At 40.5% G+C, this 17,688-nt stretch overlaps 1 protein-coding gene across 2 annotated transcripts in view; it reads right to left on the reverse strand.

Annotated features, from left to right (window-relative positions):
* itgb4 (integrin, beta 4) overlaps positions 1–15,662 on the reverse strand; it is a 30,495-nt gene extending 14,833 nt beyond the window's left edge. Inside the window, exons 1-17 of one of the 2 annotated variants that reach the window (XM_050060446.1) lie at positions 14,683–15,662; positions 7,427–7,509; positions 6,401–6,483; positions 6,052–6,153; positions 5,703–5,907; positions 5,509–5,605; positions 5,219–5,390; positions 4,696–4,956; positions 4,484–4,573; positions 4,224–4,343; positions 2,254–2,421; positions 2,068–2,144; positions 1,723–1,931; positions 1,172–1,275; positions 996–1,091; positions 720–852; positions 393–518 (exon numbers count right to left, since the gene is read on the reverse strand). In XM_050060446.1, coding sequence (XP_049916403.1) covers positions 393–518; positions 720–852; positions 996–1,091; positions 1,172–1,275; positions 1,723–1,931; positions 2,068–2,144; positions 2,254–2,421; positions 4,224–4,343; positions 4,484–4,573; positions 4,696–4,956; positions 5,219–5,390; positions 5,509–5,605; positions 5,703–5,907; positions 6,052–6,153; positions 6,401–6,483; positions 7,427–7,502 — 2,119 coding nt within the window. In that variant the 5' untranslated portion in view covers positions 7,503–7,509; positions 14,683–15,662. Of the gene's footprint in view, positions 1–392; positions 519–719; positions 853–995; positions 1,092–1,171; positions 1,276–1,722; positions 1,932–2,067; positions 2,145–2,253; positions 2,422–4,223; positions 4,344–4,483; positions 4,574–4,695; positions 4,957–5,218; positions 5,391–5,508; positions 5,606–5,702; positions 5,908–6,051; positions 6,154–6,400; positions 6,484–7,426; positions 7,510–10,078; positions 10,535–14,682 lie in introns of those variants that run through there. The other variant, XM_050060445.1, reaches the window with a different exon arrangement.
* Between the last annotated feature and the right edge of the window lie 2,026 nt (positions 15,663–17,688).

A 17,688-nucleotide genomic window follows, 5' to 3' on the forward strand; every position in this document is an offset into this window, starting at 1 on the left:
GTCATGATTTCTGGAAAGACACATTGAGTTTTTCCAATGTATTTTTTTGGCGCTTTGAGCACCACAAGTTGAGTGCCATCTAGTTTCATTATGTTGGAGAGAAGGCAGGCCTCTACAGCTGATTTTTCCAACACTCAGCGACTCACACCAAAGCCATCTAGATTTATAAATAGCACTACTGGTAAGAAAAGAATATGTATCTTTGATTTTGGCATGAACTATCCCTCTAAGATATCTATCCTCCACCACCAATACAATGGAAATAAATGGGTTAAGAGAAAGCACCTTCCAAAACACAACATTACAACAGGAATGTGTTTTCATAAGTGATACATGAGTTGCTGAAATGACAGCACAGAGCATATGTGACGCATATCTAACATGCAGCTCACCTTTCTTTTCGAGCACCTGGACCTCCAAGTCTTTGACATTGCGATCTGCAGAGTTTTCGACAGTGTATTGGTACGTACAGTCATCATCCTCGTCACGGAAACTGCACGAATCAAGCACCTTGTTCTCTGAAAACACATACACAGACGCACATATAAACTGTCATCAAGTATTTTAGGCATTACTGCTATAGTGTCAAAGAGGCATCATCGTCATAGTCATCATCATTATAACCTAAAGGAAGATGATGGATGTGGGTGTGCAGAGAGTATCTGAATAATTGAATATTCAGCAGTGACAGTCATTTCGCTCCTCTTAGATGTGTTTACCTTCTTTGAGTTCATCCACAAATTTAAATTTGAAGGGACACTTTTTACACTCCTCTGGATCTTTCTTCTCTCCTGTCTTCCAGGCCCAACACTGGACGCAACTCCTCGTAGCCTCGCACACGCCCAACTGGGCCTAGGTAGGACACACACATGCCCACATACACATCATCACACATCATGTTACACAAAAACATGAATAGAAATTATGTTGCAGTTGACATATAGTATATAGTGGCGAGTCATTAATACATAGATTTAAACATTACATCTACACACCTGGAAATTTGACTCACAGGTTGCAGTCATTTCGATACCAGTGTCGGGACACTGACAGCGGCCACACAAGCATTTACCTCGCCCGTTGCAGACACCCTGGTACAGATACAGACACAGTCAGGCACCAACTGACATGATAACGTAATGTACAAACAAAAACTGTTGGGTCTACTCACGCCATTATTATCCAGACAGGTCAGGTTGCTCTTGGGACACTCGCAGGCATCTCCCTCCCAGCCCGAAGTGCACGCACACTGACCCATAACGCAAGAGCCACGTTCTGATCAGAGAAGAAAGATTTGCCTGTGTTATTGCCACGCTAAGTTGTGGGTGTGGGTGTGTGTGTGTTTGTGTGTGTTTGTCACATTGGAGTTGACCTCAAGAACATCAAGTGGGGCTTCTAACTACAGTGGTCAACAGGCCCAACAGGTTATGGCCCTATCTAGAGCCAGTGTTTGGTTTGTCTGTTCTAGGCTACTGTAGGAATGTGGCAGGGCAACATGGCTATGTTTGTGGATGAGGACCCGCTCCCTATGCAGATATAAACGGCTCATTCTGAGGTAACGAAAACACGATTCTGATTTTCAGGAGATTATGCACAAAAGAAAACATACTTGTTATGTTATATTCCATGTCTGCCAATATATCCCCCCAAATCCTACACACTGGAGCTTTAAACAAAACACTGGCAGCTCTATGTTTAGTAGGGTGATTTTTTTTTTCTTACCATTGCAGAGGAAGCCTCCAAATCTTGGACACTGAGTCTTGTCGTATTGACAGTAAGGTCCTTCAAACTGTTCTGGGTTATGGCACACACAGGTTCCACACACCAGGCAGTCCCCACGGCCTGAGCAAGGCTCCTTCATGCCCGGACCTATACACTGGCTGTTGTCATTAGACGAAGTACTCGCTGAGCAGTTACAGAATGTACCCACCCTGAAGAAGACACACGGAAAAAACAAAGAGAAAAACAAACAAATTGAACCTGGAGCAGTCCAGTTGAGGAGCCATAAACCTGGTGACAATATAGTGTTTTATTATTCTTTTTAAGAATTAATAATGAAAGTCTCACCAGTCATCATAGCACTCACACCTCCCACACACCAGGTCTCCGTTGCCATAACACCTGGGTGCCTTTGGGGTGACGAACTGGAGAAAAAGATAAAAGAGACATTAGGATGAATATACCATAACAACGTGTGAGGAAATGACTTCATCTCAGCTTTTTGTGCACTTTGATGTTAAACCATGCGTCTACCTTCTCGCATTCGCAGGTTGGACACAGAACTGAGGCCTTAATGTTGAGGGCAGCGTTAAAGGTTGTAGGTTTTACTCTCATTGTCCCCTCTTTTTCATCCTTAGTCCTCTGACAGACAGGCTGCTCATCAACCATTCGCTGGGCTTTGACCAGCATCTTGAATTTCCCCTGGAGACCGCACACACACACACACACACACACACACACACAAACACAGTGTTAGGGCACATGTGCACACTTCGCATTTAGCTGCATGAGTCCTAACATTAACAGGGTTAGACCAACAAATTACGACAATATTGGACTTCATGACAAAAAACAAATAGCCTGTAAAAGCTGACATAAAAAACAAAACATTTTTAGTCATAATTGCCCAGCAATTTGTGTAAACTAATAACTCATTTGATGGTGGCAATGTAATAACCAGAAATAACCAGAACCAGTCAAGTTACAGTTTACATCCATGTCTGTTCAGACTCATATGTAGCCATGACAGTTAACAATGCTTCAAATATGGATGTTGCTGCAAAGAAGCTATTCTAAATTCTAAAACATGGATGCTTCACACACATCAACACAGAACATCCACACAATAAGCACAGTTTCAAGGTGGACACCCAAGATTAAAGTCACCAATTCAGTATAATTGAATAATGACCACAAAAGTGTTTCTGCAGAACATTATGATGTTACATTGAAGTTAACCTGCGACTTTTTGGATATAAAATGTCTTCACTCCATCATTTTAACCTATTAGAAATCTGTGTAAAAATTCGGTCAAGTTATTGCCTTAAACATGTTTTTTGAAGTCGCAACGACCTTTGACATTTGACCATCGAAATCTTGTCAGTTTATTATTTGAGTAGAAAGGGAGGTTTGTGCCAAATTTGAAAATAAATTTGCTCTACGTGTTCTTAGGATAAGGCATTTACATGAATGGGACAGAGGGACGGAAGGACATAGGGACAGACAGACTGACAGATGGATAGATGGACAGATAACCTGAAAACATAATGCCTCTGGCTGTGCTATCACTGATGCAGAGGTACAAAAAAAACCCTAAATATGACCCCAAATTACAGAGATGTCACACTGGACTAATATTATCCCTTGACTTCTGAGTTTGGCGAAATGTGGTGGGTAATTTGTGCTGGAATTTTTACCTAACAAATTATGGACATCTTAAATTTGTAAGCCACAGACGACCTCCTCAGTAATTATAAATAACCAGAGTTCTCCATGTAATACAGCTCTGTGTAAACAGGGTTATAGACAAGTATTCAAATTCAATTCATTCAACATTCAATTTGCATTCTACATTTCTCCGAATTCAACACTATTTTAGAGCAGTTGTACCGGATAATGTTTACATATTTAGTAGAGTGAGAAGGAGAGATAGTACAAATCTATAAATGCTTACAATGCCAGGATGTACTTGAGGTATTTGCTTTTTGTTTTTGTTAGACTTCCGTTTGATCGGTTTGGTGAGACAGCCTCTTTTTTGGTTAATGATTAGAATAACTTTTATTTTTCCTGTGTAACTGATTCAAGCGTGCCTTAGATAAATGTTGCAGTACTGTAAGAGGATATTTTTTATAATGGATATGATGTGATAACAGAGATGGTTGTTGTGTAATAGTTGTGGATGAATAAGAGGATGAAGAGAGGAAATGGAAACTGTGCTGTAGGATTTGCCTCATTTTTTAACTTATTTCATTATTTATTATCTTTCCTTTTCCGATATGAATGCATAATGGACAGAAATAGGGAGTAAAATGCACAGAGTTGTAATTCTCATCCTGAAAATCCTAGTATTGCCAATAAAAAATATATTTAAGGAATTACAAGAATTAATATATTGGTTGTCAGCACAAATGATCTATCTAAGTAAGGACTATCATCTTAAAAAACGTGATCTTCTAAATCCATGTATGTTTGTGTGTTTTACAAGTTGTTGTTTTTCTTCTTACTACTGATCCAGGGTTGAGATTAAAGTCCTTGAAATCTGAATAGACTCCACTGGACAAGTACTGTGCCTCGAAAGCCTTGGGCTTGTCCTCTGTACGGATGCTCATCTTAGAACGGATACTCTGTAAGGACATATTAGACATTCAGTAAAAAGAAGTTTGCACAGCTGGTTGACTAAATTGTCTACAGAGTGCCAGCAATTGCAAAAAGACAAAAAACATCCTCTAGCACCTGGCAACTTTCAGAGAAGGTGAAGTTTTACCTTGAAGGCAGCCTCCATGACCTGCAGGATATTGGATGAGTCTTCTTGCAGCAGACCGACCTCAGCAATGGGGAAATACGTTTGCAGTTTCTACACAGAGGAGGACACACAACACAAACAGTAGATCCATCACCTAAACTCTGACCCTACACTTGACACCATGTTTTCAGAAGATAACATCGATGAAAGCTGAACGACTAAAGCCCACAAACCTTGTAGTAGGTGTAGGAGTGGTTGGTGACAGCAAAGATGGGAATGATATTGTGTTTGCCCAGCACACGGACCAATGCGGGTATTGAAGGGTAATCCTGATTTGTAGCGTATTTATATTTGCCGTCCTTGATGTGGCAGAGCTCGTCATTGCGCTTCAGGATGCCTGACAGCACGTTAGCACCGTCAGATTCGTAGTGGAAGGCTGACTCAGTGGAGAACACCAGGAGATGCGTTGCGAGGTCACGCCAGCCAATCTCATCCTAGAATAAGAATAACAATAAAATGGGGAAGTATTGCATTGAGCAAAAGTGCAAATTATTGCTTACGAACTCAAAATTTCATTTCAAAACTTATACATGTTGATGTTTAACAGAGAATTAAAAGGTCTTTATTCTGAGAAAGATATGGGGGTCATTTTTGGTGCCTGGGATTTAAACTCACAGGTGTCTGGTCACAAGTCTATTTCTGCCACCTAAATTTAGGCAGAGCAACATCTGTTTTGTATTTAGAATTCTGACTAACCCCACAAACTGCAGCCTGTAATATGGCATCAAAACCTCCCTCAGGAGCATCAAGGTTGCCAGATATTGTTTCGTTTTGGAGCTCAGAGTTGAAGAACGGCACGTTGGGGGTCAGCTTGATGACATTTTGGAAAGAGAATGGAGGGTCGCTGTTGGGCCAAGGCTTTCTAAGTCTGACAAGGTGGAGGGAGGATGGACAACATAGAAGAGAGAAAGAGAAAATTGTTTATTTAGATTAAACTACTGTTTGCATGTGCTAAACTCTCTTCAGTGCATTCATGCCTCACTTACTTTTCAGGTCTCATGTCGGTCTGGGGCTCGATCACTTTGTCCACAAACTTTCCAAACCCAATGGTGGGGTCGTTTGACAATTCTTTAACCAATTGACCTACAGGAAATACATTCATCATCAGTATCACCGCATCAACTTACTCGACAATCATCACAACACTGGCTTTGCCAAAAAAAAAAGAAAACATGTTCACCCAGCTTTGTGCCCATTCTCTTCAAGTTGTCCAAATCATCAGCCATGGAGTTGGAGAAGTCCATAAGAATATAAAGGTCCAGAGGGCCTTTGGTTGGCGCAAACACTTCCACGTCCAGCAGCTTCTCCTCTCCTGGCAGAAGCTTCATTCTCAGCTGCTGTGGAGACACTTGAGACTGCGCAAGCGCTGTGTTGATTGATTGACTCTGAGCAGTGAGCAGGGCAATAAAGAAAAGAGCAAAAAACAGGGGGAAAGTTATAATTTCATTGTTTTTGGATTAAAACAACAAACATTTAAGACTTAAAATGGTGGAATGATTGGAAGAGAAATGAGAGTGATGAAAACTTACTTTTTCTATCTTCATATAACCTGCAGCTGTGATAATAGCCGCAGCACTGCAGCCATGGGCAATTATATTCTGGCGCAGGTCACAGCGAGGGCCAATAAAGGTCTAAGCAAACAGGAAGTTTGATTAGGGAGTTCTGCTTCTTTGACAATAACTTGCAGAAAATGTTAAAACACAAAACCTCTAGAATTTTAGGACATTAGCACCAGGGCAAAGTACATAGCTACCATCAAACACTCAAAATACTAATTAAGTATGCTAAAAAAGGGCAGCGTTTCTCTCCGAGAAATGCCACAGCCCTAATGTTTTATCTCTGGATTGACAGATTTGAATCCAATACGCCTGCTCTCACCTCCTCAGTGCAGTAGGCACAGTCTTTCCCAGACTGCAGGCATACTGAACAGTTCTTGTCCCTGGCATCGAAGCAGTAGTTGGCTGTAGGGGAGGGGGAGAGCAGAGGGAGATCGGGAGGAGAGTGTCAGGAAGAGTCAGAGTCACAGAGAGGCAACAAAGTGAGACTCAAACCCATGAAGCATAGCTGGAATACCTGTGGTAATACTAAACAGACTTTGGCACATCTTATTTCTACCAGTAGTGTTTTAAATGAAACCAGTGCTGAAAGCAACGGCTCCATAATGGCGATAGAGACGTAAATGAAAGGTAGATAAATTAAAAGATGAAAAGGCCCTGATCTTTGTGAGAAGGATCTTCACATATACAAAAAATATACTGTATATCCTGTAGTCATTGGTAAAACTATACTGTATGCCTTATACGCATCAGTCTAAAACAGTGGGCTAAATGAGCTGTATTAAGTGTAGGGCGGCATCTATTATTATCATTTTTAATAAATATGTATTATATTATATTTTTGATTTAACAATCAAAGACTTAATTGATATAATGACAGAAATTTGTAAAAAAAAACAAACAAAAAAAAACCTCAATTAACAATATACCCAGGGCCAAGATGAAGTCTTCAAATTGCTCGTTTCTTCTGATAAGAAGTGAGAAAACCCCCCCAGAAATATTCAATTCTTAATAAAATCCCTACATCTCAGAGGCTTGAAACTGTCAGGAAATTTTCCTGACAAATGATTTAAACAAATAATTGGTGATTCACATACTCACACTACACTCAGTCGGCTGCAGTGTTTCATTACTGATTAAGTTCATCGTTATCTATTTCATGATTACAGTGGTACTTACCTAAAAAGTCTAAAAACTACCCTATTAACTTTGATGTGAAAACTGCAAATATGGCAAGTGATTCATAGCCAACTGTCCTATTTAGGCTACTATTTGCATACACAATTAAATGGTCAATACATTCCTTGTAGTGAAATAAATGATGAGTTATGACTTATACTTTCCTCACCTTCAGCACAATAGCAGTTCAACAGGACGGCTAGTAGCCCGAGTCCCACTGACAGATGTAACGTCCATCTCCCCATCTCCTTCCTGCAACAGAAACACAAACAAATACATTCATATATGCACATGTACGGTACAACTAAAATCCACTGTTACAGAGAGAGAGAGGGAAAAAAGGCAGAGAGAAAGACTTTTCTTTCTGGTGATTGATGTCTCTGCAGACTAAGGTGTAACTTGAACCACCTGTACTTTCCCTCAGCCAAGCCCTGGAGAAAGGGAACAGGCCCAAACACCCCTCTTACCTTCACCTCAGTTTGTGAAAAGAGCTGCTTACTGAGAGCGATGATGCCTGAGAGACACTCTGTATTTTCAGAAAATAACACGACAATCAGCCTTTTTCAACAATAACTGAATCATTTACCTCAGTGTGGACATAGTTAGTGACCAACATAACATTTTGAAGGGTCTGTTTACCCATATTATGTACAGCATGTAATTCTCAGTTACTTCTCGCGGTATCTAGCCATGTGGATAGTTTTAGTGCTCAAGTTAGGGTTGAGGCGGTGAACTGGTTTTATGGTAAACTGTGGTATGAAAATTGACAGTTATTGCACCGTGTACATTTGCTTATCTGCAGTATTGAAAAATCAATGACAAACAAACAGAGAATCTCACCTAAATTTTGTTTTCCTTCAAAAGGAACATCGTTCCATTTAAAAATTATTTGAAGTTTCAATGATAAAGCATTTGTTAAGCCAAAAAAACTTGTATTTTCATGCCTTTATGTGTCACTGTAACTGATAATAAATAATACCCTATACTACCTTAGCTGAACTTTGGAGATATTTTTGAGATTTCTGCCTACACCCCAAAACAATGGAGGTAAATGGAAATTTAGCTGTTTGTTGAAAACGCTGTCAACAGATTTCTTTAAGCTACTTTCAGCAAAAGAAAGAGTCAATTTGAAAACTGTTGTCATTAAGGTCCATTGATCACGCAGCAATGGGGCCTCTGAAAATCCATTTACTTCCATCATATTTGGATGGAAGCATACATTTTAAAGATAAACATTTCAAAACCTGGGAAAATAAAATGTCTAGATATTTGTTGTGTTTTTCGGGTGTGGAGGGGGTCCTATTTTCAAATTATAATATGACCATGCCCTTTATATCTGGATACAGGTGGCCAGTGCATTTCATCCTGTTTTAAATTGGTGTACCATCTGCTTTTCTCATATAGCTAATTTCAGATAGAGACCAAAGAGCCTGTTGAGGCATGATAAAATATGATAGAGGATCACAACAGGAAGGGACCAATACAGGGTGGGACCTGGAAATATTCCAGGCAGCATGCTGTGCAGACTCTCCACGATAAACCACTTCATAATTTCATGCTCGAATCTCGGATAGAGAACAATCTGATAGACAGGAAGCTTCAGAAATTATCTCCACCAAAGACGGGAGGTGGCGAGTGAACAAAGGGCACTATGTGGCCCGAAATGTCTCAGTAATTGTCTCAGTGGGCAGATAACAGAATATGTGCCGCCACAGTGCACAAAAAAATGAGGATTTGTGCTCTGAAGACTCACAACTCCAAGAAGGAATTTCTCCTTGAGGCGAGAGAATGACCTGCCCGAGTTAAAAACACAGCCTGAAAACACATGGGAAAGGCACCTTAGCACCTTGCTGTGAACTTGAGCTGACTAGAGGTGTGTGTGTGTGTGCATGTGTGTGTGAGTTCATGCAATGCGGTGTCACATAAATCAGTGGCCGAGATGTGTCAGGGGAAAAAAAACAGAACGGACCAGCTCCTATCTTCCAAACCTGACCATCAGTCACGGAACAAGAGCTGTGAAGAGAAAAAGCACTTTGTGTTTTCCCTCCTTCTCAGACAAAACCATAGGCACGCAGGCGTTTATGACACTGACAATAAGCTGGGAGACACAAATTACAGTTTCAATGAGACAGAAAATAGAACTGAGTCATTCATGCTGCTTTTCTTTGGGTCTGAATGACTCCGTGGCACAAAAAGAGGGGACATTTTTGGTGAGTTCAGAGCTATAGTCCTTGTCCATACAGACAACAACATGCCTGTCAAGTGAACACATAACCACTGGGTGGTGGAGCTGACCCCTGTCATGGCATCATCCATTAGGGGTGTGGGTCTTTAGGAACAGGTGTAGGGGTCATGCTCAGGGACCTGGCTTTGAAGTAAGCTAAATCACAACAACACACACCTGGAAATTCCAAGCCTCAAGACATTACGTCTAAGTCAGTACACGGCTGCAAACTTGCTTATATAAACACTGTTTCTCTACTGTTTGCTCTGGTCTAGGTTTTTTCACCTGCGTTGCATTGTAGTCTGTGCTTTGATGTGGGCAACAATGCAGAAAAGAATAAAAAAAAAAGATTCCAGGGAAAATAAGTTCTAAGCTAAATCTGTCCAGAGCTCAGTCTTGCAATTCTAAAGCCACATGGTGAGATATACAATTACACAACGCACACTTTAAAGCCACCTTGCTTAAATATAAACCAGCAGAATAATGAGTAAATTCTGAGAGGCTGAGACGGACACATTTAAGGTGAAGGGCATTGGAAACAATGGAGCACTTAGGAAATGTATGACTGGATACACAGAGATTACTGATCAAACAAACCTCTTATTGCGCTCTCGCCCAGTCCAAGTCCAAAAGTCCAACAATAAATAAGAAAAAAAAAAAAGCTAATTCCTTGTTGCTTTTTTGACCCAAAGAGTTTAGGAAAAGTTTGTATCCACCTGTGAAAAGAAAAAACAACTTCTTCTCCAAGTCCGTGTGTCCAAGTTCAAAGTTCCAAAAAGAAAAGACGGACAGACCTCAAGATTTTCTTGTCTGTCTTCTTGTTTCTGCCTTCCTGTACAGTCTGGTCTAGTAAAATATTGACTGATTTGTCCTTAAACTCAGCTGAATCGAGTGTGTGTCTCCGCGTGTGTGCAAGAGTTGTTAAGTGTGTACGGGAGAGAGATAGGACAGTGAGACTCAGAGCAACTGAGTGAATATGACTGTGTGTGCTGTGACTTGATCCCTCCTTTAGCTTCTGCGCACACGCACACCCACACCCACACCCACACACTCACACACACACTCTCCCTTCCTTCTCCAGGTGAGCAGCTGTGACGGAGAGGGTTAACTCCCTTCCTGTGGCTCTATTCCCCACCCTGTTAGAAGTTAAAAGCTCCACACCTCTGTGTGTCAAGGCCCCCTCCCTGCTGCATTCCACCCCAACAGGAGTTCACCTGTGTGGGCATGAGAGTGGGGAGGCAGGCCCCTCCTTCCATGGCCTCCTCCCAGGCTCTTGGGAGTGGCGCACAGAGCAGAACAGTGCCTGCAGGCTATGGGAAACGGCTTTGTGACTCCTGTGTTTACACAATCGTGTGCTCATACTAACGGGCATATTTTCTACTTGACAAATATTTAATATGAACATTATGATTGCCACATAAATTGTATCCTTTTTCCGGTGGTAAAGCCACTTCCTTCACTCTGTAGAAGATGTGGAGTGCCAAATTGGGAATCAGCATTCCTGAACAGACAGACCAGCATGGCACAGTGACCCTGACACTCAATCCTAGTGCTCACTGTGTTTAATTGTGTTTCTACAGCCTTTTACAAAGGAGCTTACAAAGCTAGAATGGACCAGATTGCTGAGACCTTTCTACAACTAAAGATCCATGGGTTTAAATATCCTCTCACCATTTAGAGTGCAACAAGTTCTTCATCCTTTACAACGAAACAGGTCATTTGTCACTGTCTAACAAACCAACTCATTAAAAAAGCTTTCCAAAAAGACTATTATTTTATAAGTGAAATGAGTGTTTTGTCACCACTGTAGTTAAAGGAACAGTTTGTCAACAACCAACACACTCAGGGCACCTTACACATCGTATGTGGACGTGGAAAGTCCATGACCAAGCACGTCAATATGTGACAAGGTCGGAGTGAGAATGTGTTGTTTCCATCCATATGTACTGCAAATTTTACCGAAATTTACAAAATCAGCAAAAGAAAATGCACATTTATGCCCTTTTCCATCCACTATTGTTATGCAATTACTAGGGGTAAGCTCATCGAGATAAGTCGCAGGTGGCGCCAATTGTTCAAGGAGGGGTCACTGCAGAAGAGGGTGCAACGAGATGACGTGATCAAAAGCGCACCAGTCAAACCCATGACACAAGGAATTTTTGATGTTACCAGTCAGGGGTTTTTTTACGCATAAATGGAAAATGTGCATTAAAACATGTAGCTGGAAACACATGTGGTGAAAAAATTCAGTTGATGTGATACACACATTAAATGTTTAGCATGTATAGCATGAGAAATGTTACAAAATAAGCCTAAAACCAAAATTCTTTCTTCTCAGTCACATTTGTCTCAACAGAGTTTTGTTGGTGAATCATTTGTGGTTTCCCCCTGGCATTGATAACTGCTCTTGTGAAACCTCGTGGATACATCCACAGTATGAGTGTACTGCAAAGATATTCTAGCCTTCTTGACACTCAGTTACATTTTCTCGGCTTCTTAGGGCTGATACTCATACTTATGCAGATGATACACAGATGTACATTTCTTCATCAATCACCAGAAATATCAGACTGGTAATAAATTGGTTCAGTGCATTGATTATATATACCAGTGGATGATATACAATGTTCTAAATTTTTTTACAAGACACAGGTTATAATTAACCATTAAATTATTAAATGATCAGACTGATTTAAATTTGTTTCACACTGCTTCCTGTAGGTAATCATCTTTTTTAATCTCGCCTTTTCCTGTAACTGTAACCTTAATCATTTTTTGTTAGATAAATTTATTTTTGTTGCAATCTTGAGGAAAGTAGTAGGAGTTCCAGAGTCTGTCGGTGGTTGCGATATTGCTTAATTTCTCTGGAAAGTTCTCTACTCTTTTCTCCAGCAGACCACACATCAGGTGTTAAAGGTTATTCTCAATCACTGTGGCTGCACTACGCCCTATCACATACCTTATGACTGGACTCACACAGACTCAGATCATGGTGAACCTGTGACACAGATCTGGGATTCAAGGAGTTAACATGACTCAGAGGAGAAAACAGCCCTTTTCTCTTCACTGTACATACCACACTGGGCAATCTGAACAGGGACATACGCAGTCACGCTCCTAGCAACCAGATCTGGTTTGATACAATGGCTAACTTCTTTCGAGGGGAACAAAAACCCTGCAGAAACAACTCTTCCCCTCCCGTCTGGCTTTCTTGGCTGACACTTTGGTAGTGATGCCAGTCTAAACAGCCCTTTCACATGTTGGAGGAGGAGCTGGAAGGGAGTGGCCCACCTTCTCTATCATTTCTCTAATTTGTGCAAGGGTTCCCTGAATGCCAGAAATAACTTTTCAGGCTCGATTTTTGAGCGTTCAGTAAACATGGGTAATGACACACGGCAGTTAATGAGGGGTTCCTCCCCAGATAGTCAAATATGACTGAATCCACAGTGAATCATATAAAATACAAAATATATGACAACATAGACAATGATGCCTGACACTGAAACCAAATTAAAAGATCTCATTTCAATCATGACTGACAGAGAATCACCCTTAAAATAGCTGTTGCCAGTCCTCATTTAATTTTTAATTTTTTAATGTTGAAAACATGACAGTGTGAATTCCAGGGCACTTTTTCAACATTTAAACTGTGACTGCTATATAAAAAAAAAAATAAAATAAAAAAAAAAATTGATTTTTAAACTCAATAACCATATAGCAACCTTTCTGAACACTGTGTTGAATGAACTACTTTTCAATCTGGGACATCAGTGCATGTCAAAAATCCCTTGAGAGCATACATGAGACTACAGTGATCTCTTTCATTTAACTCCTTTTTGTACCAAACAGGGGCGGAGCCAGATGTTGTAAACATTCAGTGCTCAGCCCAAACCAAGGGGGCTACAGGGGCATGTTCCCCTAAGGGAGATTTTTTATCCATTTACAGGAGCTATACACACTATTTCTCAAGCCATCTGAGATGATGGAATGTCTTAAAATCTGTACATCATTTGGGAAAAGCATTATTGTTGCCAAAAAATAATCCTGTAGAGCCAACATCCTATTTGGTAAATGGACCTGCACTTGTATAGCGCCTTTACACTATGAGTGACAGTTAAACACACATTCATACACTGGTGCCTGCAGCTACTCAGTTTTAAACACACTCACACACCGATGGAACAGCCATCAGGAGTAATTTGGGGTTCAGTATCTTGTTCAAGGATGCTTTGACATGTGGAATAAAGGAGGTGGAGCTGGGTATCAAACCACTGGTCTTCCAATTAGTAAACGACCCGCTCTACCTCCTGAGTCACAGCCACCCACCATTTGTGTCTAATTGTTCTCCGACTGTCATCGTCACTCTGAAAGCATAACACAACTAATGTTGAGAATAATTAGTTTTCACTCCTGTCACTTAAAAGGAAGCAAAAATTGTTCAGTGTTACTATTTTTAACTTACATAACAAAGGCAGGGTTGGGAATTTGGCATTAACAGCAATACTACTCTTGAAACTATTATTTTAATATACTATGTTGGAGCAGAGTTCACAAAAAATGTTAAGATGCCAATTCTGCTACATTTGAATCCATCCCATTATAATCTGACCACAACAATGCCAGGTAAAGTTTGTTCTTCAATACTCCCAATTAATATTTGGCCAACAGAAGAACATTTACTCAATTGTATTAGATTTCTTTAAGGAATAACATAGTAAGAAACACAACATGGGCATATATTATTATCTGAATGACACAAAATTGAAGGTATTTTAAAAGCCTATAAGTTTCGGGGCTTTTACCTCTTTTTTTAATCTTTTATCATTATATTTTTAAACTTGTAGGTGTCTGGTGGCACCCTGAGGTTGTGGGAAAGCGCAGTTTTGTTTCCATGTACTCTGTATGTGGAAATGACAATAAAGTTGAACTTGACTTGAGTTAGGACTATTTATATTTTTTTTACTCAACTAAACAGCTATTGTCTACACTACTCTACTTTATGTATAAAGTGCAATTATATTGCCAATGACCACCTGAAAGTCCTCAGTGGACCATAGAAACCTACACACACACACACACACACACACACACACACACACACACATTAGAACAGTACAGTAAGGACTAGCAGGTGTCACATATTTTGCATTTATCTCATTAATTATCTGTCCCATGCATAATTACCGCAAGACGTCACTTACTGTAAACAAGATGTCGTCGTGATGACCTGGATTCATTAGCAGAAGAGACGGTCGACACACAGGCTGCTGGGAACTAAAACAATCCAAAAAAGAGGAGCTGTATAAGTTTTAGGATACAGTGTGAAAGCCTGAGAAGAATGTCTCCACTGTCAGCTACCCTTCGCTCACTTCAAACTGAGCTCAGTCTGTGCCCAGCTCCCCGCTCCCCCCATTTACATGACAAAAACTGCACTTTTTGGATCAGTGAGTTCATTCAGCTCCTATAATGGCGTCTCACTGTTTTTTTCTTCCAACAATAAATCTGCCACAGTGAGACCGCAGGCTACCACACACAGGACACCGGCGACATTTCAGCGTCAGGTGAAACATTTTCCAAGTGTCACACGAGAATAATGTTGAAAACACGACGGTAACACTGTATTTACACGGAAACAGGACGGTATGCTAACATTTTATAGCTTTAATTAGATAAATATAACAACAAAAGTGTAATAAAGGGTGATAAGGACAATGCAAAGTGTTTAGAGGGGGTTGCGTATGAGTAATTATCCCCATGTAATTAACCCTGTGACATATTTTAAGGCAACGAAATGCTATGCTAAATATCTAACTTAAAGGTAGGCTTATAGACTAAAAAATATAATAAATAGTGATAAAGACAATACAAAGCGTATGTTAAGTTGCCCTACCCTTACTGTAAGAGGTAATACCTTAAAACCTTAACAGACACACACGCGCCTGTAGGAATAATTAATCATATCTTAGTATTTTGTTCATATTTCTAATAAGTCTTGCGTAAACACCTACTGAGTCCAATGTGCGTGACGACAGCGGATGGATTGTTAGAGAGAAAGTTGTGACTTGTTCAGTACAAGCTGTTCATTGGGTGTGTCTCGTGGGCTCACCTGCACAGTCAGTGTGCGCGCGCTCACAGGAGCTACACTTGCAGTGTTGCGGATCCTCTAACGGTGAATAATCCCGGTAACATTCCTGCAGCAGGGGCATCCTGTGTGTCACTGAGTTTTACACTCCTTATTTTATCTTATGGGGAATACTAATCATACCTCTACTGATTCCAGTACAACTTGTGGAGAATGGGAATTTATTTACATTAAATTGTAAAAGGTGCCTTAAAATATTCATCACAGCTGAGTCAAAGCAGGAATTAAGTATATTTGGGGTCCAACAGCTTTGCAGGGTACATGCATCAACAATCCAGCTAAACATTAAAGGGATGGTTCACCACAAAATCAAACATACATATTTCTCCTCTTACCTGTAATGCTTTTTATCAGTCTAGATAGTTTTAGTGTGAGCTGCTGAGTGTCGGAGATATCAGCCATAGAGGTGTCTGCCCTCTCTTTAATATAATGGAACTAGATGGCACTCAGCTTGTGGTGCTCGAAACGCCAAAATAAATACATTTGAAAAACTCAACATCGATGCCTCTTTCCAGAAATCATGACCTGGTTACTCAAGATAAACCACAGACCTTGTTGTGAGCAGTTTCATGCAGGAACTATTTTCTTTTACCCAAACTACACCAACACTGCGCAGAAGGAAGCATGCATCTACTGCTAGCTCACCTAGCACCTCTTTGCTACCTAATGTTACAGCTCAACTGATGAGGATGCCATTAACGTTTACACCGTGCACTGTTACGAGCGCGAGCCTCTCGTCCATGAGTAGATACACACTTCCTTTGGCGCAGTGATACAGTTGACAGGTGTAGTTTGGTAGAAAGAAACTAGTTCTTACATGAAACTGCTCACAACAAGGTCTGTGGATTATCTTGAGTAACCGCGTCATGATTTCTGGAAAGAGACATTGCTGTTTATTTTATTTATTTTGGCACTTTGAGCACCACAAGCCGAGTGCCATCTCTACGGTCAATATCTCCAACACTCTACATCTCACACCAAAACAATCTGGACTGATAAACAGCACTACAGGTAGGAGAAAAATGTGCCTCTGATTTTTGAGTGTAAATCTATTTTCTAAAGACCAGTTCTATTTACATTACAGTCTGTGGTTCATGAGAAAGTCAAATTCTTAGCGTGTGCATTGTGATTACCTTTCAGCAATCAATCACTAATGTGGTTCCCATGAGGGAACCCGATAAGCTGCAAGCTCCAGCTCACATTGTATTTTCTCCATCTTCAATCATCCCAGCTGGGAGAGTATTTATTTTCTCTAATTCTGTGGAACTGAAGTGGAACCAAATGTGGATGCCACCTAAGCATAACATGTCAGTCAGTGTCTTGAAGACAGACTGCATTTTTTTTGTACTGTATTGGAATTCCAGGCTCTGCAGAAACATGTTGAGAAACACGAACATGAACATTTGTTCATCTACTGTACCACATGCATGACTACTGTAATGGCTCAGTGGCCAAATGTTGGTATGATTCAACTGAAAGTCATACATTACTCAGGGCTATACCACAATCTGTTCTCTAACCTCTGTTAACCCTGTGGGGTCCAGTGTCACACCCAGATTTGGATCTTTCTTTTTATTCAACTTTCTTCATCCTCTAAATAGATGGAAGTTAAAGAGTATTATTGGTTTGGTTAAACTTTGAGATGTCACAGCTTTAAAGCAGCTGTCATGCATCTTTTATATGACAGTATCACTGGGAATACAGGGTTAGGTTTAGATAAATACAATTAGAACACAAGGAAGTCATTTTTGCATATTTTTGGTGTTTAGTTAAGACTGCACCCACATCCACTAACTTAAGGTGTGAAAGGTTATGAAAAAAATATTCAAAGCTTGTAACAGTAAACAAGTGGGAAGGGCTTTAATTTTTAAATAACTCTTTTCACTTGGCCACAGGTCAGTGGGGACCTTTGGCTTTATTGCACTGTCAACTTTGCCCCCGAGTGGTGCTTCAGAAGTACAGAGACCTCTTAACGCACCCCCCAATGGAAGTCAGATGTGGAGACTGAGGTGAAGTAAGAGCACAAGTCAAAACTCCACCTGGAGCACACATGCATTCCCTCAGA

The sequence above is a fragment of the Epinephelus moara genome, chromosome 13, assembly GCF_006386435.1.
Source record: "Epinephelus moara isolate mb chromosome 13, YSFRI_EMoa_1.0, whole genome shotgun sequence".
Taxonomy (NCBI): Eukaryota; Metazoa; Chordata; class Actinopteri; order Perciformes; family Serranidae; genus Epinephelus; species Epinephelus moara.